At 37.9% G+C, this 23,868-nt stretch overlaps 1 protein-coding gene across 1 annotated transcript in view; it reads right to left on the reverse strand.

The window, feature by feature from the left end:
• Positions 1-10,934: 10,934 nt before the first annotated feature.
• Positions 10,935-23,868, reverse strand: part of LOC122808217 (vomeronasal type-2 receptor 26-like) — a 173,390-nt gene continuing 160,456 nt past the window's right edge. The window contains exons 4-5 of the mRNA XM_044079181.1: positions 11,832-12,701; positions 10,935-11,086 (exon numbers count right to left, since the gene is read on the reverse strand). Of these exons, the coding sequence (XP_043935116.1) occupies positions 10,935-11,086; positions 11,832-12,701 (1,022 nt within the window). The remainder of the gene's footprint in view (positions 11,087-11,831; positions 12,702-23,868) is intronic.

Consider the following 23,868-nt stretch of genomic DNA (forward strand, 5'->3'; position numbering starts at 1 on the left):
CTTTCTGCCCCACAGTTTCCTTGGCAGACAGGTAACTGATGGCAACCGTTAGTTCCCCAGCAAATAATAGAGTTTCTAAAATTGTGCAGACGTAACTTCCAACATTTTTAGGTCAGTTGAAGTTAAATATGCAACCATACACCAAAGAGGTTCAAAGCTCTGGGGGACTATGTAAAGCTTGAGAACACAATACACATAGTTGTATGCTATTCGTTAACAGACCTGGCTACAGCACTGGTAGAAGAGGTTTCTAGTGGAGCAGTGTGTGTGTGTGTGTGTGTGTTTGTGTGTGTGTGTGTGTGTGTGTGTGTGTGTGTGTGTGTGTGTGTGTGTGTGTGTCTGTGTGTCTGTGTGTGTGTGTGTGTGTGTGTGTGTGTGTGTGTGTGTGTGTGTGTGTGTGTGTGTGTGTGTGTGTGTGTGTGTGTGTGTGTGTGTGTGTGTGTGTGTGTGTGTGTGTGTGTGTGGGGCGGGGGCTTCTATTGGAGCAGTGAGGTAGGAGCTAACCTACAAATTAACAATGTACGTAGTTGGGGTTGAAAGAGAAGATCAAAGAGAGAGTATGGTAAGTCACTGGAGTGGACAGGAGAGAAGAGAAGCTGATGGATTCTTTCTTGGCTGACCAATCTGTTTAGGAGGGTCATGCATGTCAGGTAAGGCCAAACGACCAGATAGGTGTTTCATAGCAAAATGCAGGGAGTAGCTTGAGAACACAATACACATAGTCGTATGCTATTTGTTAACAGACCTGGCTACAGCACTGGTAGAAGAGGTTTCTAGTGGAGCAGTGTATGTGTGTGTGTGTGTGTGTGTGTGTGTGTGTGTGTGTGTGTGTGTGTGTGTGTGTGCGTGTGTGTGTGTCTGTGTGCGTGTGTGCGTGTGTGCATGTGTGCGCGCGCGTGTGTGTGTGTGTGTGTGTGTGTGTGTGTGTGTGTGTGTGTGTGTGTGTGTTTGTGTGGGGCGGGGGCTTCTATTGGAGCAGTGAGGTAGGAGCTAACCTACAAATTAACAATGTACGTAGTTGGGGTTGAAAGTGAAGATCAAAGAGAGAGTATGGTAAGTCACTGGAGTGGACAGGAGAGAAGAGAAGCTGATGGATTATTTCTTGGCTGACCAATCTGTTTAGGAGGATCATGCATGTCAGGTAAGGCCAAACGACCAGATAGGTGTTTCATAGCAAAATGCAGGGAGTAATAAGATTAGGGATGTAGAACTGGAACTGAACAAAATGAGAGAATAAGGGATAAATAAGTGGAATTAGGGTGCTGATTTATGAACATGAGGCTGTTATCCTCCTATTAAAAGAGAATGTGGACTTCAGAATGTTGAGAGATAGAGACAGAAAGATGATGAGAAAGGGGGTGAGTAATGTTGTTACAAGAAAGATACATGGGTTTGTAGTGAATGATATGTTTGGGGAATATGTCAGCAAAATTTAAGTATTACCGCAAATGAAGCTATGGAAAGTGAAGTAATTTACCCCAGGACTGCCTAAGTAACTTTGGTGGGCAGGACACAGAGTACATTCTAGAAAACTGTAAATATTTATAAACTTATTATCGATGATGATAGTTTCTATCATAATCTTTCAAGAAAGGGATAGGATGGGGGTGAAGATATCATTGTAATCAGAGGGGATTTGTTAAGAATGCCTGCATGGAAGAAGAACGTTTCACAGGAGAAGGAGGAAAGTGTCCGAGTAGAAAATGGAAGAAGATGGATGTGTAAATGTTTGGTGGGATGGACACAGGACCAAAAAAAAATGCACTTTTTTCAAACAATGAATTAAAACAAGGTAATAGAATACTGGGATAGACAGATTCCTTATAAGATGTAGTAGATATGGGCAGGAGGTTTGAAGTGAGATAGACGATAAACTCTAATTGTGTAACTGTGGAGATGAGGCTGGTTATAGAATGACAGAGGGTGAATTATAATTTCAAGGGAGAGGTACAAGAACGGGAAGTCAAGGTGAACAGTTCATGAAGTTTGGGCAGAAATTGAGCATGAGAGGGCAAGACATAAGGAACACCAGCAGGACCAACATAAAGTTGCTGTTAGTGGCACTCTGATGGGACATAAAAGGTTTTAAAAGATGAGAAACAAGATTATGGGATTAATAAACTGGATGATCAGCTGCTGGAGATCTAGAGGATCAGTTGTAGTAGCAGCTGTACATTCAATTCTGTTTTACGCTTTCTAATAGTGTTCTTTAGTTCTTGCTGACATGTTTCATAGTGGTCTTGAGGTAGGGGATGAGTATTGTTTAAAATGTTTCAGTATTTTCCTTCTTTTGTTATATAGTTCATTTATGTGGGAGTTTCACCAAAGATGTTTATTCCTGAATTTACCAGTATATTTATGGTAGATGAGTACTAACTTTTCTACACAACTGCTTAGATGCTTGTAAAAGTCTGAGTTGAACACACCAGCTGTCTCAATTTGGTCCTTTTGCAAGAAATTGTTGGGAATTTTGCATGTCTTCAACAAGCTGAAGTTGGTTTGCCCTGAAGAAGACTCTAAAGATGGTCTTATTTGTTGAGGAGGTAGAACTACTGGACCTGAGAATTTGTGGTCAGATTTAATAAGGGATGGGGAGATGCAGGGTGGGGTACAAGTAGGTGCCAGATTATTAAGGACCAGGTCAAGGATGTTTGAGCCTCTAGTGGGTAGTTTTATAATTTCCTCCTATGCACTGGTATTAACAATGTCTAGGAAATGCTGAGCATACCTATTTTTTATTGGTATAAGTCTGATAATTAATGGTTGGGTAACTGAAGACCCCTAACAAGAAGGTATTTGGTTTGATATTTAATGGCAAAGTGATAAGGTAAGTTCCATGATAATTGTGGATATTTATGGAGATCTGTAGCTAGAAATGAAGTAAAAACTGTATTTCTTAACAGTGATTTGGCTCTCCAGGAGCTCCAGGTTAGTTTCATGGTTACTAATTGAAGGCCTGGTGCCGAAGCGCTAAGTTCGTATTAAATCTTGGTGAAACTACTTTGTGGTCCGTGACTTTATACATTGTGGTATTTTTTGCTATTTTACTGCTTTGCTGCTGTTTTTGTTTTTAGTTTCATGGGTAATCTGATGTGAGGTAATAGTGTTTTTAACAAATGCAGATACTCTCCAGAGTTACCTAAAGATCTGAAGATATGATGGGTGGTAAACTGTGATTTAGAGGGAGTATTGTCATTGTGCTGAAACCATGTCTCAGTAACTACATAAATAGAAATATGTTTGAGTTACAGGAGAGTCCCAAGTTCTGGCATCTTTTTATTTAGGCTCCTAGCATGAAGTACTGTCACCATGATATCATCCTAATTTGAGGTTTGAGTCTGTTTTGTAGGAATGCCCAGCATGGGGGATCTGGTTACAAAAAGGTAGTATGGAATCAGCAAAGGCTTTAGCCAGGACATGGAAGCTCTACTATGTAAAGTATGAGTTATCTCAGGCAAAACAGCAAGTCTTATTCACCGTATCATTCTAGACTGACACATGCTGAACCCTATTAAAATAACATCAATTATGAAGCCAATTGTTAAATGCAATTATACAACAACCCTCCATTAATATTCAAAAACCTGCATGCTGATTGGTCAGCGTGCATGTTGTAAATCAGAGTTATAGTAATGGAAAAAGGTCCGGTCGCCCTGACTTTTTCCATTACTATAACTCTTTTTTTACAGCAACGGAGAACGCAAGATCTCCATTGCTTCACACTGTCTCGCTATGTTAAATGAGTTTAACATAGAGAGACAGCTTTAAAAAAAGCAACGGAGATTCTCTGTTGCTTTTTTCAACACTGTCTCACTATGTTAAACGAGTTTAACATAGCGAGACAGCTTTAAAAAAAACAATGGAGCGATTCTCCTTTGCTTTTTTTAAAGCTGTCTCGCTATGTTGAACCCATTTAACATAGCAAAACAGTTTGTAAAAAGCAACGGAGATCTTGTTTTCTCCATTGCTTTTGCCCACAGCTCTGATGTACTGCATAGGCATACGCATGCGCAATACATCAGAACTGCCGCAGAATACCAGACAGCTGCGGATGGGCAGCAAGAGGCATTATACAATGCCATTATTTAAGAAAAGTAATTATTTTTTTCTTAAATAATGTCATTGTATAATATCAATAACCCACTTCTGGGTGTGGGTAATGCTGGATTTACCCATGGTTGGCTTTGTTTGGCCACTCGGGCTTCGCCCTCGTGACCAAACCTCACCAACCGTAGGTAAATCCAGCATTACCCACACCCAGGCGTGAGTTATTGCTATATTATCTTGTGCTTAATTCTTGATGAAGGCAAGACACTATTCAAAACCAATGTTTTTCTTTGCCTCTAACACACACTTCCCTTTCACTTACAGGACTGGGTAAAGTTATCTCACAAGGATAAGGCATTATACTTTTGAGTCTTTTCTACTTTAACAAAAGCCAGATTAGAATGGAAATTCTTGGGCTATGCCTATACACAGAATATATTGCAACATCACCTATCCATCTACACTGTAAAACATTCTGCTATTGTATTTTTAACTTTCAAGCATTCATAATACACTGCTTAGTTCATTTTTGCAATCTTTTGTTTTTGACTGACTGTATTAATTCAATACCTGAAAGGAATGGACATTCCAATATTAAAGTGTCTTTTACCATGGCATTTTGTAATAATTATTACAGGCTGGTTTATATTAAGATATAAAGAAACCACTTTTTCGATGTCACATGACTAACTACTGTAGCAAATATATATAAAACACAACTGTCCATGTTCATACGAGAAAGATAAACTTAGAATTTAGCCTGCCTCAATAGCAGATATAGTTATTTTTATAGATAAAGAGAAAACCTTGATGACTCATATAAATATATATATATATATATATATATATATATATATATATATATATATATATATATAATACACATACAGCATATTATAAATAAATTGAGCACTATGAGGAGATCTAGCTTTCCTCAAGCAATATTTCAATCATTTACATCGTGTGTAAATTTCTTGGAAAAATTAGTTAAAATGTATTCTGTCTCAGACGTGTTGCCTGCAGTATCATCAAAAAACAAGGAAATAAAAGTTCTCTGACGTAGTTTTCAATAGCATGATCAGAATGACATGTACTTCACTTCAAGAACAAGCACATCCTACTTTGATAATATTTTTAAATCATCTTTTACTCAAAAGTGCAGAAATGCAATAATCTTAGGAATACAGTCTTAAACTAGAAGCACATTGCTACTTCTAAATGCTGTATATTATTTTCACTGTAAAGGAATAACCTTTTATACAAAGTAGCTGCAGTCGTTACTTTTATTTAGGTGCAGCTGTTTACACAAGTGTTTTTGTCTTTCATTATCTCAGTTTAGTAGTGAAATGCATTTTATTAGTATACACATCATAGCATTCAAAGCTTTATTACTGCATGTCATTTTCAAATGGTTCATAGTGGATCATGTCAAACACCAACATTTAAAACTACTATTACACATTCTAAGTCTCATCATTTCTGTTTCTCATGCAATGTACAATATTACATCATTTATTTCATCTTCCTTTGTCATCAGGACTGATATATGAACTCATGTTAACTTCATCTGAACAATGACAAAGATAAAGTGGAAGGCAAGTGGCAGAATAAAGACATTGTGAAACTGGGTGAGGAAGAACTGAAATAGATACGGGGAATGTGAAAATGATGTATCATCTGTGATTAGCAAGTAAGGATTATTCATAACTGATTCTTAATACTGGCTATATTAGTTAGGGAAGGATGAAAGACAGAATAACTATTGCTAGAGATATGCTGGAGGCTAGGGAGACATGGTCCACGTGTTTTGGGGGTGATGGGATGACTATTGCTAGAGATATGCTGGAGGCCAGGGAGACATGGTCCATGTGTCTTGGGGGTGATGGGATGACTATTGCTAGACATATGCTGGAGGCTAGATAGACATTGTCCATGTGTCTTGGGGGTGATGGGATGACTATTACTAGAGATATGCTGGAGGCTAGGGAGACATGGTCCATTTGTTTTGGGGGTGATGGGTAGATGAGCAAGAATACTGTGTGAAGCAGGCAGCAGCAAAAGACTGAAGCCAAACAGTTAACCAAAAGCTAAAATTTGCATTGAGATTCAGCATCCGGTGGGTAGTAGGGAAATAGGGGGTAACAGGTAGAATCATTACTGGCAACAGCATTAAGTCACAGAAATAATGTAAGATTCATTATGCTTAAGCTTTAAGTATGGTGTTTTGTTCTACGTGAAGCTTCTGTGAATTTAAACTCAAGCACATTTAGGAGAAGTGCTAAGGAGTCTCTGACAGCAAGGAATGGGATGTCAGCTACTGAGGGCCTGAGCTGAAGAATATGGGGTAAACAGGACAGTGAGGGGTACAGGGCAATAGTTTTTTATGGAAGTGGAAAAGATAGGAGTAAGAGGGTGTTAAATGTCAGTTTTAGTGCAGTAGTTATGGGGAGGAGGTGTAAAAGGTATGGGAGGACCAAAAGTTAAAAAACTCGGAATGACTGTCAAGGCTACAATATTTGATTATGTACAAACAGATATTTATTTTCAACATTTACATGGAATTTAACGTAACACTGGAAAATGTTATGTGTATATAATAATACTGGTTATTATGGATAGTGGGTAAAGGATTTAACGTAAAATTAAATTACCCTCAAATAGGAATTCAGACTTAAGGGTTGTACAAGCCAGTTAGTAGTATCAAAGAAGTTGTTTTGAGCAAAGACAATACTATATAAAGACTGCCACGATTAAAATGTTAAGCATCCCTAGTCTGACATTCACTATAACAGTATATATTTCCTATAAGGGAATGAATTTCATGGGAAAGCACTTGGATTTAATGAATTTTGAAACAACAGAAACAATGACAAATGTATTGTGCTCCAGCAATCCGAATGGAGGCCATCAGACTTAAGCATTTAGAAGTCATTGATTGCCATCTTAAAGGGTCATTATTAAATACACACAGTTGTATCCCAATAATTTCAAAGATGTCAGCCATGTACGAACCAGGTTTGTCTTGCAATTCATGCAATTTCTGCACTCTCACATATGCCTCCCCTATTCTAACTAATCTAAGAAAAACAGACAGCACTAAATTAGAAGCATGCTACAACAAAATTGCTATTTTTACCACAGATTTACCCTATAAATCTCACCATTGTATAGCCCTAAAACAGTTACAATGGCTTGAATTTTCCCAGCTCCTACTGTACTAACCCAAACCTACGAAATACTACACAGCCCTGATAAAACCCCAGCCCTAAATAGTATACTCAAACCATACACTAGTAAAAGAGTTATACGCTCCAACACCAAAGAACTACTAGCAGTCCAGAAGTTCTCTAACTCTGCAGGTGAAGCCCTGCACTCCATATATATAGCAAAAGCATGGAGGTCCCTTCCCAACAGCCTTATAAGTACAACCTCCTTATCTCAGTTTAAAAATTCACTTAAAACACACCTCACTAGTAAATGGCTATGTCCATGCTCTACAACAAGAGAACAAGTGACATAAATGACCCAAAGACATATAATAATCCAATAGTCCCTTCAGTAATGTAAATCTACAAAGAAAGTGTATACTTCTGTTACCTGCAGTACTGAATTTCTCCGTAATTCTCCTACAGTACTGGATTTACTTTCCAAGTCTTTTAAGAAGCATTGTATAAACTCATACTTATCTTAAGTATACAATGCATGTTTATCTTATTCAATAACTGAATACATATCTTAATGTATTTTATAAAATTAGCATAGAGCTGTCAGACTCAAACCCATGTATATGCAGAATTCTTTTTCAATGAGTGTATATTACCACCTTCATATTGGCCCCATTTGAATCTCGCTAATTTGGTTTGTTGTACCCAGCTTATTATTGTCCCATCCAAGCAACAGATCTAGTCCTGACAATACAAGGCCATCATGAACATGTTATTGCAGTTTCATTTTTGTTTACTGTAAACCTATTTCAACAAATGTGCTTCATGTCTGAATGGATCCTATGCTAATGTTTGTTCATATGTTGTTCTGAGACTTTATATAACTGTAGAGCTTTTCTCTTTGGGCCTCCACTGAAAAAGGACTGCTAGTCCAGTCAGACTTTCCCAGTTAGCAATGTAAAATAAAATAAAATAAAATAAAATAAATAAATAATTTAGTAAACAAAAATGAAACTGCAATAACATGTTCATGATGGCCTTGTATTGTCAGGACTAGATCTGTTGCTTGGATGGGACAATAATAAGCTGGGTACAACAAACCAAATTAGCGAGATTCAAATGGGGCCAATATGAAGGTGGTAATATACACTCATTGAAAAAGAATTCTGCATATACATGGGTTTGAGTCTGACAGCTCTATGCTAATTTGGAACCAGTAAATGCAAATAAGCAGACATCTGTATGTGTATTCTGGGAATAACAAGCTATAAATCTTTTCATGAGTAGTGGCATTTAGCTGGAAAAGATGCTAGTGAGATGGAGTAAGCTGATAAAGAAAAGTAAGTGGATGTCCATCAGGCTGCTAGTTAAGCCAGGTCAGGTCTATACAGTGTCAATGAAAGGAAAAGGTCAGAAGCTGGCAATGACAGAGTTGGAAGGTAAGCGAGATTCTATTTAAAATTAACATTGTGAAGGAGTGCAGTTCAGAACAGTCAATGGGAAGAAAAGACAAAAGGCGGCTGTAAAGGTTTACTTATAGTGGTATACATAACATTTTTTAATTAGCTTTATAGAAAAAAGTAAACCGTGGTAATAAATCTAAACAAGGAGTAATTTAAAGTATAAAACTAAAGTTGAGAAACGAAACTAAGCAATACGAATCATTGCTTGTTCAAAAATAAATACACAAACTAACAGCAATGCGCAAGTCTGCTACTTTTGAGTTTTAGAACATCTCCACTTTAGTATGCTTTTTTTACTAGGTGATATAAGCTTGGAATGTGGCTATGTGAGCATGCAAAACAGAGTTATGCTGATGTGACCCAATAAAGCTCAGTAATACAGATTATATTACTGTTTCATGGTTCTTGTTGTTTTGACAATGCAAGATGATTGAAACTTGGTGTTCTATTCATTTTTTAAGTGAATTATGGTAATATATTAATGCCCCTACTTTTGAGCTGCAGACATTTTCAGAGCCATTTGCTGTGCATGGTCTGCTGATAAAGACGTTAATGAAAGAGACAGTGAAGACTCTATCTAGTACCTTGTTATGGGTAAGGAGAATGTTAGTACAAGCAAGACATTGTGGTAGCAGATAAATTTCATACTTTCAAAGGGAGTGAAGATAGCGGTATACACCAGTAATAGGGTTCGCACAAAGAGAATGCAAGTACACGCAGCTATAACATCGTTATTCAAGCAAACATCCCCTCATTCATTTACAGGCAGCGACAGCAAGCTACTAGCTAGTCTGCTGCAGTGTGCTCTTGTTATAACCTTATAGCATTTGAATATCGAAAAACCATTAGGGTTGTTTGGAATACAATCCAAAAAGGACACCGTTAACCATGAACATTTTCAAGGTATTGGACACATGGCCCTGGAAGTCAAACAAAACATCCCCATCAGTATGCACTAAACACCACTATTATTGCCCGTGCCTCATATTCTGCAATTCAAAATGTCCCATTATTTGTTTCCTCTTACTATATTTGTTATTGTTCATGCCCATTGCACATAATCAGACAGTTATATTCCACTACGATACCTAATAAGACATTTGAGTGCCACTAATATGTAACCTCCATGTACACCCAGCGTTATATGGGCTTGAAAAAATTATGTATAAATCAAAAAAACAACAAAAAACATCATATAAATGAATAAACCAAATTATATAACAAATTAAACAAAACAAAATGTCCAAAATTTGTCCATATTCCGTTCCCAATTATAAAATTGGTTCAGCAAAGCGTCCAAGAAATTCCTTTGATTAAACGCTCCGTGTTCGTGACACTACAGTCCCTCCGGTTCTTGAAAATACAAGATTTATAGATCCAAGGGCCCAACTTAGATAACAGTCCCGCCACATACACGGCCCATATAACCAATTAATTGGGTCTTAAATACGTTGTTTAGTAACACAAACACAATCCCATTGAAAATCCCAAAAATGTGTAAAAATAACCCAATGTCCCAATGTAGACCAAAAAGTACCTCAATTGCGAACCGAACAAAATGGCCGTCAATACGCCAACAGTTCGCATTAGTAAACATAGAAAAAACCTCTCATCCACACAGGTAAAGGAATTGTATCCCTGTAGACCAAAGACGTCCATGTAACACCAAGGTAAGGACTCCCAATGAACTTTTAGACTCCAACTCGAACAAGCAAACAGCGGTTCATGAACCAAAAGTCCCCAGCGCGAAAAGAAACAGCTCAGCAACTCCACCCAAGGTACGCGCACGCCGGACAACGTGCACGGCTCCAAAACCAAGTAAACATTCAAAAACCATGAGCCAGCACGTACGGTTCCAACGAAACCAACTTTATTGAAAACTGGATTCCTTGAATAAAGGAATCTGAAGACTAAACAGCATACCGGTTTCGGCCATAACCTGGCCTTTATCAATGCAGTTCAAAACATGATTAGGAAACCCGACCCCTAGTGGACCATGCTTATATACTCAATATTTAAAGGGCTACAAATTCCTATTTAATAATAAGCCCATACATTGAAACATTACACATAAATCACAACATGTGACAAAAAATATATTTTTTTACTAGGTGATATAAGCTTGGAATGTGGCTATGTGAGCATGCAAAACAGAGTTATGCTGATGTGACCCAATACAGCTCAGTAATACAGATTATATTACTGTTTCATGGTTCTTGTTGTTTTGACAATGCAAGATGATCGAAACTTGGTGTTCTATTCATTTTTTAAGTGAATTATGGTAATATATTAATGCCCCTACTTTTGAGCTGCAGACATTTTCAGAGCCATTTGCTGTGCATGGTCTGCTGATAAAGACGTTAATGAAAGAGACAGTGAAGACTCTATCTAGTACCTTGTTATGGGTAAGGAGAATGTTAGTACAAGCAAGACATTGTGGTAGCAGATAAATTTCATACTTTCAAAGGGAGTGAAGATAGCGGTATACACCAGTAATAGGGTTCGCACAAAGAGAATGCAAGTACACGCAGCTATAACATCGTTATTCAAGCAAACATCCCCTCATTCATTTACAGGCAGCGACAGCAAGCTACTAGCTAGTCTGCTGCAGTGTGCTTTTGTTTGAACCAGTATATTTTCTGCTAACAACAAAGTCTATAAACTGCACCTATGAGCAATAGGGAGTAGGCAGCTAAGTGCAGCAGGTTTAGGTATCCATAAACTGGTGACATGCAGTAATTATGGATTTAAGGACTGGATGCAGCTGAATGAAGTAAGCTGCTATATGGTTAATTAAATAATGGTAGCCAAACAGCAGAGTTAATTAGCATTACATAATTAATTTCAGAGACATGTCAGCCAGTACTAAACAAAGAAATGCCCATGCAGTCCTTATAGCATTCATTGTGTTCTTCAGTAAACTATGCCTCCATGAAATGACATACTGTAGTAAAATTAAGGTTATGCCATTATTAAATATTTCTTACTGAAATGCTCAGAGGCATATAACAAAACTCAGCAGCAGAGCAAATAGGATATCAGGTGCTTAATTCAATAATGCTGGCTTAATTTTAGAGACAGCACAATAAAAAGACATTACCCATACCAATAGACTGGTGAGAATAGACTCATACTTTTCCCATTAAGTATTCCTTAGTATTCATTTCTGGTTTTAGAAGTATAATGTAACACTTGGGAATAAAAATGCACAGTGTTAAGCTAGCGCTGGATGAGACAATGGCAAAAATTTCTACAGCAACCATGTACTTCCCTCGAGTGCTGAGATAAGCTGGAATAAATGACAGCCACACACAAATGAACACAAGCATACTGAAGGTGATGTACTTTCCCTCATTAAAGCTATCTGGTAATGTTCTAGACAGGAACGCTACTACAAGGCTGATGCTAGCTAGGAGTCCCATATACCCAAGTACGCACCAGAATGCAATTGTTGATCCCTCGTTGCATTCAATAAAAATCTTACCATGCTGAGATTTCATGTTCACTTCCAAATATGGGGATGAAAGAGTCACCCAAGCAGTGCACAGCACAGCCTGGAGCAGAGTGCAGACAAGTACTATGCCACTTGAGAACTTTGGGCTAACCCACTTCCTTAAGGGGCTATTGGGCTTGGTAGCACTGAAAGCTATGACTACCATTATAGTCTTAGCCAACACACAGGATATGCACAGAACAAAGGTCACACCAAAGGCAGTCTGCCGAAAGAGACAAGTCATTCTGTTGGGCTGGCCAATAAAAATTAAGGAACAGAGGAAACAAAGTACTAGGGCCCACAAAAGAACATAGCTAAGTTCACGGTTGTTAGCCTTGACAATAGGAGTGTCGTGGTGTTTGATGAAAGCAAGAAAGATACCTAAAGGAATAAGAGAACTAAAGATGGCAACTGTAGCAAGTATCATTCCCAGTGGATCTTCATAGGAAAGGTACTCTATTATTTTTGGCAAGCATGCATTTCTTCTCACATTAGGCCAGAATTCATCAGGGCACTTCCAGCACTCATTTGAATCTGAAAGAAAAATTGAAATTAAAGCTTTATAAAACACAATCCAATGAACAGTCCTATTTTAATAATACAGACATGACAACTTGGGATTTTATTATTGCTGAAGAAAATGAGAAAAAATAATGTGATTCTGACAAAACTTCAAGTAACACCTACCTATATGTGAGAGATCCAAAAGCAGTTCTGAGCTCAGAGGTGGTTACCATCTTTCTCATAGCAGGTGGTCATATTCCCTAGCTGGGGTCTAACTAGAGCAATGAATTCAGGTCATTGTCACCAATTCTCTGCCCTAACCTGAGATACCCTGTGATCTCCGGCTGTCCATAGAGATCTCCCAGGCATCACGTTTTGCCAAACCCTTCCCAGAAAATAGCAGAGTTTGCTATCATCCACTCCATCCTATCCCCTTGGCCAAGCATACCAGAGGCTTCAGTTTGTTCCCAAACTTGGATTGCTTGCAGACTGCAATCATACAGAAAACCCTGCCTTTGCTCCATCATGTGCTCTGATTACTTCAGTATGATATAAACACTGTTCTGTAAAAGTGGTGCACCAGTCTGCACCAAATGTAGTCATTTTTATTATGATCCATGCAACACTTTAAGCAGTAACTATTTAACAGTGGTTATACCAAGAAATCGATATGCATATTTCTAGGCAGAAACACTTCTTTTGTACTTTTGTATACTTTTGAAAATAATAATAATAATAATAACAATAATGATAATAATAATACATAGCAACAAAGCCTGTCTCATTTTAATATAAATGGTACATTGACAACCCTCTGTGATGTAGGCCATGCCTACCAGTACACATTCCTGAAAAGTAATATCAAGTTTCTGAAATACATTTTGTGCTGTTTCTAATGAATTATTGTTTCAACACAAAGTGATGCTAAACATATCCAAGCTGTATCTATCTTTTTTAATTTTACTTGTTGGTCTCTGAATAAAACAATTTTTCAGAGCCTATGTTTCTGTACATCTTCAGTTGACATAATAGAAATTCTAGACAGGAACCAGTCACAGCAAATGTTTTTTTTTTTTTGCTTTCATTCATTGGCTATCCTCCTTCTTAGTTTAATATTATAATGTTTTCTTCCTCATCTATGCTGTAGATCATGCATTTTACACACACACACACATATATATATATATATATATATATGTATCTATATATGTGTGTGTGTGTGTGTGTGTGTGTGTGTGTGTGTGTGTGTGTGTATGTATATATATATATATATATATATATATATATATCTTTATATGTGTGTGTGTGTGTGTGTGTGTGTGTGTGTGTGTATATATATATATATATATATATATATATATATATATATATATATATATATATATATTTATGTGTGAATATATATATATTTATATGTCTGTGTGTGTGCATATATATATATATATATATATGGTTCCACTTCATATAATCGAAAGCTCATAACATCTAAAGTCAAAACAACGAGACCAAATGATAGAAAATCCAAAACATCTAAAATTCATAACATAGAATCTCAAAACATTGAAAACTGCAAAGCAACTATAAATAACATCCCACACAATGTTTACTATGTTTATGCAGGGGGAAAAACCTCCCTGCACCTCCCACCACCCCGTAAATTAAATATACTAACTCCGAGGATGCACTACAGTGGGATTAGGAAATTAACTTTTCCCCCCACTGTAATGCGACCTCGGAGTTGGTATATTTAATTTACAGGGGGGAAGAGCCCCCCACATGGTGTCTGCAGGGGGCTTGCCCCCCTGCATAAACATACTAAAACCTCTGTGAGATGTTATTTATAGTTGCTTTGTAGTTTTCAGTGTTTTGAGATTCGATGTTATGAGTTTTAGATGTTTTGGGTTTTAGATGTTGTGGTTTAGATGTTATGAATTTAGATGTTATGGGTTTTCGATGTTTTCAAGTGGAACTGCATTTTATATATATATATATATATATATATATATATATATGTGTATATTTATATATATATATATATATATATATATATATATATATATAAACCATTTTCACTTCCTTTAAATACATCAGGTGCTGGAATCAGTGATCAGGGTGGTCCATCCCAATAATACTAGCACTGTATCCCGTTCCCTCTCCTTCTTCCACTGTGATTGTTGTTCCCCCTCCTTCCCTCAATATTGTTGGTGTTGTGGTTCCTGTTTCGTTCATTACCCCCAGGCCTGAACCTGGTATAAGTCCTGGTTCTAGTTGTGAGTCCTGCTGAAGATAAAAAAAACATTGCTGTTGCCACTTGTGTTGTTGTTGGAAGACTGGTCATTCATTGGTGGGGTCTGATAAACCCCTCCTTGATTGATCGCACTGACCGGTGTCCTGCAGTTTGTGTTGTTGTTGTCCTCGTTGTTGTCATCGTAGTCATGTTCACTGGTGTCTGGATCTCCCTGTGTCAGCTGATTCTGGAGAGGCATGCCCGGTCTTGGCTGTCCCCTAGGAGGAGTATGTACCCTCATCTGGGAACTACTCAGTGCTAGTGGGCTGGATGTGAAGAGGAGTCTATCTACCTCTGGTGTGTTGGGTCCATTTGTGGGTTCTTGTAATTCTGTCGTAGGCTTTAGTTCGGTTGTGAACAACGGGTTGGTTGTGGGATATCTGTCTGGCCTTCTCTGTGTGTCTAAGGAGCATGTGGGCCTGATCGGGTATGCTTTTCCTTCCTCATATTGTTTAATGTCCCTAAACAATTTACTTTTCTTGCGTTCAGTCAGTGTTGCCACATGTCTAGTAATTTTGTGTGGTACATTGTCAATAAATGTGGGATCCTGCAGGATGCGTGTTTGCAGATCATCTACTTGAGACTTGTAGTTGGCCATACTCTAAGTATTGCTTTGGATGAGGGCTTTGATAGCTGCTAGCCCAGAGGCATTATATATTTTGACCAGTTCTTTGTGAAGCTGAGAATTTGGAGTGGTCCTGTTGGGAAATTTGTTACATCTGAGACCCTGTGGGACTATATCCAGCTCTAAACACCTTTCCAGATAGAGGTTGTCATGCTCCAGTTTTTGTAGGTTTTAATCAGTCTCTTGAATCTGGTAATCAGAGACCTGGTGCTCTGTGAGACCACTCTGTTTTGACTGTACTCCATTTGTACTGTTGTATTCTGGACCGGGCAATGGAAGGGATTCATTTCCGCCTGCGTGAGTATCAGGTCAAGAGTCTGTGTGGTCCTTATTTCTGTCCCATTTCTGTTGTTAATTGTGGCCCTGGGTCCAGTGTGGTCTGGGGGTTCAGTGTGGTCTCTGGTGATCCTTTCATTTGTAGTGTTAAAGGTCTGCTGTTTAGGTCCTCGAAGAGATCCTGCGCCAAACAAATTCCTTCCGATAATTTTGTAAGAACTGTTGTTGGATTAATCGGTGTCCAGCTCCTGGTTGCTTCTGTCTTCAATTGGCTCCTAGTGCCCGAGTTGGGTGCTATCTTTCCTGCCATACTGTCACGCGGAGTAGAAGACTTACAACTAAAATTAACCGCACTCAAAAAAATTTTTGAACGAAGAGAAGAAATTTTAACTAAGAAATGAACTTCGTGACAATAACAGCATTCAAAAAATAGTAAATCACACCAGCAACTCTTGTAGTACTTTAGCTCTTTCATCTTATTTATTATCAAGACTTTTTCAGAAAGACATGTTTAATAACTATTAGCAAACATTTTCACTTCCTTTAAATACATCAGCTGTTGGTATCAGTGAATGGGGAGGGTGATCAGCGTGGTCCATCCCAGTAATACTAGTACTGTATCCCGTTCCCTCTCCTTCTTCCACTGTGATTGTTATTCCCCCTCCTTCCATCAATATTGTTGGTGTTGTGGTTCCAGTTTTGTTCATTACCCCCAGGTATGGACCTGGTATAAGTCCTGGTTCTGGTTGTGAGTCCTGCTGAAGATAAAAAAAACATTGTTGTTGCCACTTGTGTTGTTGTTGGAAGACTGGTCATTCATTGGTGGGGTCTGATAAACCCCTCCTTGATTGATCGCACTGTCCAGTGTCCTGCAGTTTGTTTTGTTGCTGTTATATATATGGATTGACTTCAGAATTTTGAATGCCTAAAAACCCGAATGTCATATGCTCAAGACATTTTCAGAAGCTTGAAATTCAGAAATTAATCCAACAAAAAATAAATAAATAAAGCTTTTCTGCAGGGGGGCAAGCCCCTCTGCATGCACCCCCACACACCCCCCTACTTAAATATACCAAGTACGAGATCGCACTACAGCGAGGAAAAGGGAAATCTCTTGATCCGCACTGTATACAGATCTCCGTTCAGAATTTTGAGCTTCTGAAAACTTGATCATATGGTCTCGACTATATGACATTCGAGTTTTCAGGCGTTTGAGATTCTGAAGGGAACCCATATATATATATATATATATATATATATATATATATATATATATATATATATTTAAATCTCTCTCTCTCTCTCTCTCTATATATATATATATATATATATATATATAGATATATATCTATATATACATATATATATACATATATAGACAGATATACTGTATATATATATATATATATATATATATATATATATATATATACATATATATATATATATATATATATATATATATATATATATATATGTATAAACAAAACGTACCCAAATGAAGGAGCTTAAGTATCGTAAATTCAGTATACAGTCTCAGAAGGCAAATTCCTAGCCAATACGGCTAAATACACTGGTCGAATAATTGAACGCTGAAAAAAACTCAACTCCAAAAAACTTGTTGATAAATCCTTCCTTTTTCAAGCGGTCATCCCGACCCAGACAATTTCACATAACCAAAAACTGTTCAGCAATAATGAATCCAGTCCGTAAGCATCAGGTTAACAAATGGCGAAAAATGCGTATTTATTATACAATTAAAATGAGCGCTTTCACGGTGTATAGCACCGCTTCATCAGATACATAAAATACTACTAAAAACCAACCTTTTATTCTGTTGCAGAATTTTAAAAACTTCGTTATTCGTCAATTCAAATGCTGTGAAGAGGCATCTCACCAATGTTAGAAGAACGCTACACTGGGGTTAATGTCAACTAATGATGACATCACTCTGTGCGCCTAAGTACACGCCAGCATCACTATAGCACCAATCAACAATCAAGCATGCTTACAAAACAGGCACCGAAGCATGCTTGATTGTTGATGATTGTTTTATGTATCTGATGAAGCGGTGCTATACACCGTGAAAGCGCTCATTTTAATTGTATAATAAATACGCATTTTTCGCCATTTGTTAACCTGATGTTTACGGACTGGATTCATTATTGCTGAACAGTTTTTGGTTATGTGAAATTGTTTGGGTCGGGATGACCGCTTGAAAAAGGAAGGATTTATCAACAAGTTTTTTGGAGTTGAGTTTTCTTCAGCGTTCAATTATTCGACCAGTGTATTTAGCCGTATTGGCTAGGAATTTGCCTTCTGAGACTGTATACTGAATTTACGATACTTAAGCTCCTTCATTTGGGTACGTTTTGTTTATATTCTTTTTGGAACCGCATTGGTTGTTTGGTGATATATATATATATATATATATATATAAACTATGGATTCATTTCGCTTGCTCAAAATGCTGACATCTCGAATTTCAGTATCTTGAGACCAAGTGAGCGAGAATCCACAATATTGTAAACCCAATACCGCAAATTTTAAAATGTCGAACGGGACAACACAGCCCACAGCCTAACGCAACATTACAATACTGAGCTGCCAATGTTAGAGATGAAAACCGTCGTTATAGCTACTATTGCGCATAGTACACCTGTGGTACCAGGACAGCTTGGAAATATCTATAAATTGAGTACTTCACAAAAGGGGAAGCCTGTATTGCTTCTGGAAGGATATGTCCTAACTTGTGTGTGGATCCTAAAGCAGAAGATATTTTGGTGCTGTAAGTACAAGACATCCCAGAAGTGCAAAGGTAGGGCTATCACTGACAGCACACCCATTGGTGAAAGATTTCTAAAGTCATTGTGTCATAATCATACTGGTGACCTTGCAGAAATTGAACTCTACAGTATGTGTGCAGAGCTTAAAGTTAGAGCTACAATGTCCCGAATCACACCATGCTTATTAGTGGATGATGCTTTGGCATCCACATCCACAGAAGTAATACCAGATATGCCAACACATAAGGCTCTACTACAAACGGTTGGAAGAGTACATAGAAAGGTGACAACCCCAGGAGCTGCCCCTGCCTTACACTTGGATGATATCAGTGTGAGTGACTACCCCACTAAAACAGGGATCTTTGTCACTAAAAGAATGTCAGACAGCAGCACAGACACCACCATAGTAGTATTCACCACTACACAAAACCTACTGGATCTAAGTACAGCGACGATCTTGCTCATGGACAGTATGTTCTTCTATAAAGGGATAATATGTTGTCAGCTGTATAGTATCCACAGGTTAGTCAAGTATGGTGGGTTCCATAAATGTGTACCATTACTGTATTGCCTCACAAATAAAAAATCATTGAAATCCTAAAACTTCATGTGGCATTGTGTCCTAGAACTGCTAACAGAGCATGGCTTTGAATGGTGCATTAAATATGTGTTGACAGACTTTGAAATTGCGGCCACGAAAAGTATTAGGCTGAATTTACAGGGTGTAATCTCAAAAGGGTGCCTTTTCCATTTTGGCCAGAATATCTGCCATAAGGTCCAACAGTTAGGTTTGGGACCGCTTCATAACAGTAATATGCGGTTCCAATTGGTGGTGAAGTCCCTTGTGGCCTTGGCATTCCTACCAGAAGAGGAGGTGTTGCTGGCTTTTCAAGCACTTAAGGAGACATTCCCTACCAAGGGTATGGATCTGCCCATGTACTTCAGTAACTGGTACGTGATGAGAAAGGTATGGAAATTCACAAAATGGACAGCCACATCCTGTAGATTCCCAGCTTTGTTCCCGGTGTCCTTCTGGAGTATCCATGAGCTGACTACCCTGTTCCTTCCCCACATACAGAACAGTGTTGAGGCATGGCATTGTAGGATAAAGTGTCTGTTAGGTAACAGGGCTACTTATTTGGCACTACTGATGGGTGTGTTAGCTGGAGAAGAGGACAGGGTTGAGGAATTGAGGGTTTGGATGGCTAGTGGTGCTGTCCCGTCACCTAAACATAGGCATATAGTTAACCGGCATTGCCGCTTTGAAAATGTGTTAGCCAATAAGGCCAGCTACAGCACACTGGACTTTTAAGTAGCGATAGCTTGGCTACTGAAGATGTGATCAGATGTACTTGTACTTGTTCTTATTGCTGTGTTCATGAGCACTGCTGCACTTTGGGGATGATACTATTTGTGGGGATGTTACTTTCTGTGTTACATTGTTGGGCGTTCTACTAAGGAGGATGTTGCAGTATCAGGAGTTCTATGTGGAGGATGTCACTACGTGTTAATCGGTGTCGGTAGGTGTACTTTGCAGTGGAATATGTCTTTATTGAAATAAAGACATTGCTGAATATTCCAATATGTGAATATTCAGTGTACTGAGATTCAATATTTTGATATCCGCGATCTTTTGCAGCTTCAGTATTGTGGATTCTTGCTCACTTGATCTCGAGATACTGAAATTCGAGATTTCAGTATTTCAAGCAAGTGAAGTGAATCCATAATACATATTATATTCTGCAGAGCAGTAGATTAGGTAGGGTTAAGATGCTGCACAGCTCGCTGAATGAATCCGGACCTCCAGATACTGTCTATGGTGACTTTTGCATGTTCTCGCTCATATCTATAGGAGTTTTTCCTTCACATTTTTCAGTTTCCTTCTAGCTCCCCAAACATCAAAACATGCTGGTTGCAGTAAGTTGTCTACATATACATACATATATATATATATATATATATGTGTGTGTGTGTGTGTGTGTGTGTGTGTGTGTGTGTGTGTGTGTGTGTGCGCACGCGCGCACGCGCGTGTGTGTGTCCCCTTTATATTACCGAAATGCCACTTCACCGACTTCCACATGATTGAGTCAACAACACCGATAGGACAACCAAAAACACAATTACCGTACCAATGCCAAAGTCCTCCTGACAAAAAGTAAAACTGCAAATAAGAGAAAGGCAGGCCACTGCTGTGCAAACTCCGTTTAATAGATAATAAAAATCCACAGGTTAGCGCTTTCGGGAAAACCCTTCTTCAGACAATCTAAAAAGTTTTAACAGTTCAATTAAATACATCACAAATGATGACCTACAATTCAAAACAACCAATCAGACATTAAAATAATGATAAAAGCATTAGTAAAAAACCCGCCTCCTTTGTAAGGCCGATTTTAAAGGGACCAGGTCATTTAGCCCTGGTTCCCTATGAGCTTGCAGTTCTATAATCCAACGTGACTTAATGGATTCACCAAATATTGGTTATAGACGCAACAAGAACTTGAAGGATATTTTAATGTCTGATTGGTTGTTTTGAATTTTAGGTCATCATTTGTGATGTATTTAATTGAACTGTTAAAACTTTTTAGATTGTCTGAAGAAGGGTTTTCCCGAAAGCGCTAACCTGTGGATTTTTATTATCTATTAAACGGAGTTTGCACAGCAGTGTCCTGCCTTTCTCTTATTTGCAACACCGATAGGACATAACACCGACTGCTCAGAACACCGATGGGAAGGAAGTGCTTGGCCAGCATGTCGACCTTTGCCCCTTACCTCCACGGTAGTGTGATCTTGCAGTTGGTATATTTAGTTGGGGGGTTGGGGCGTGAATACCCCCTCATGGGTTTGTTTTGTTCAGTGCTGTTGCTGTGTGCTTGTCGGGTTGGCCAACAGGTTAGTCACCGTCAGTTTCCCATCAGTGTTCCTTGCAGTCTGTGTTATGCCCTGTCGGTGTTGACGGCTTGGTCATGTGAAAGTCGATGAAGTGGCATTTTGTTAATGTATAGGGGACCAATATTTATACACATACACACACACTCACACACACACACACACACACACACACACACACACACACACACACACACACACACACACATATATATATATATATATATATATATATATATATATATATAAAAATAAGACCAAAAATACTAGTGTTGACAGCCTGTTATACAGTTGCACACTGACCCTTTAAAAACCTTCGTGCATGCAAAATATAACAAAAAAATCACAAAACATTGTTTTTTGCAATGAGGATTTGTACCCCCCTGCACCCACCATGTGGGGGCTGTACTCCCCATGCCCCCTGCTTAATAAAGATACTAACTCCAAGATTTCATAAAAGCAGGGTATGGACATATAGCTCAATCTAGCAATTGTGTAATCTCGCACACTTGTCAACCATCTGTCTAGCTGAGCATATGCAGTAGACAAAACAGCTGTTGAACAAACAAATGACTCAAAATCTCAAGTGCTCCAACACACACACACACACACACACACACACACACACACACACACACACACACACACACACACACACACACACACAAAAGTACGCATGCGCACACTCACACACACACACACACACACACACACATATATATATATATATATATATATATATATATATATATATATATATATATATGTATATATATATATATATATATATATATATATATATATATATATATATATATATATGGGTCTACTTTCATAGATCGAACGTACGAATCACCGACACCGACATTAGCGACCCCAAAGCACCGACAACTCCTGTCGGCGAATACTCAGCAAACCGACACTTCTTTTACCGACATTTCCATAACTGACAATTTTAAATAGGTCACATTTAATAGACTGCATAAATGAAAGTCACTGATCCATCATTTGAAATGTTTCAGGTTGATTTCCGCATTGAAAATTAAATATATATTCATAGTACAATGTAAATGACAAATAACGCCAGTGTCGGTCATTAATGTAACAAAATTGAAGTCTACAAATAGTTTTACGCAGTCTTCCAACTCACAGTGTAACTTCTTGTAACACTTTAAGCACATTTCAACAGAGGATAAACAAAAATATTTCAAATATCTTTTAACATAATCCAGACTATTACTCCGTCTCTCTTACGAAAACATTGTCTAAGCTTTTGAAGATTCACTCCAAAAAAACAAATAACATCAAGTTACACCTTTAGTAACCTAGCGATACAGTTAACAAACTCAACTGCAGTATATTCCGTTCGATTGTTCAAAACAGTTATGAAACGATCATGTCTATATTTAACTTTTCTTTTCTTTGGTGAAGGAGGGAAACCAGTTTACATTCGCACGCGTAGTACATCAACTCTATCCTGTTCCCTGCACAAGCAATGCATAAGTGAATGTAAGTCGCCGTCACGAGATCCTATTATACATTTCAGACTTCTATGCCATGCCTCAACTGAATTCTGTGTATGAGGCAAATGTAGTTCATTAAGGTCAGCCACCTTCCAGAACTCAATAGGGAACAGTGGGGGAAATCTAACAGCACTGCACATTCTTGTACTAAATTTACATAGTCTTCCATAAACATACCAATCAGAAAAATATTTCAGTAAGTCTCGTCCTTCAACAGGAAAGTTTAGTTTTAATTGCTCAAATGTCTCAGCAATTTCAGACTCTTGTAAAAATGCCAAAGCTACGAGAGACTTAACAGACAACTGGAAAGATGAATTGCTATTATACAATGATGATAAACCAAGGCTCTGTACCTTTCGCCAAATGTTTTGAGCGAAGTGGAACAAACACCCTTTGCTTTTAGCCCCTGTTATATTCAATCTAATACTTTTCAGTGCTGCAATCTCAAAGTCACAAAGTACATATTTAACATTAAGTGTTAAACTATTTGTACTTAGCAGATAAATTATAGAATGCCACAGATAATTATAACATTTTAGCGACTTTTTACTCATGAAACAATACAACAAAGGAACAGCTTTGCTTTAAGAACCACATTTTACCATACCATGAATGCTATATAACTGTCGATAAGTGATTCCTTTCCTGAAATAAGTGCCATCCATCAACCAAATGGATGCAGAACTCATATCTTGCAAATTAGTAAGTGTAGTAAATGTAACAACTACAGTGTTAGTAGCTTTATCACATATCCGTTTACCAATAAAATGTCCTGCTTTTAACGGATAATCACTAATCTTAAGATTCATTAAAC

This window comes from Protopterus annectens, chromosome 8.part0, assembly GCF_019279795.1.
Source record: "Protopterus annectens isolate FY-2018-M chromosome 8.part0, PAN1.0, whole genome shotgun sequence".
Lineage (NCBI taxonomy): Eukaryota > Metazoa > Chordata > Ceratodontiformes > Protopteridae > Protopterus > Protopterus annectens.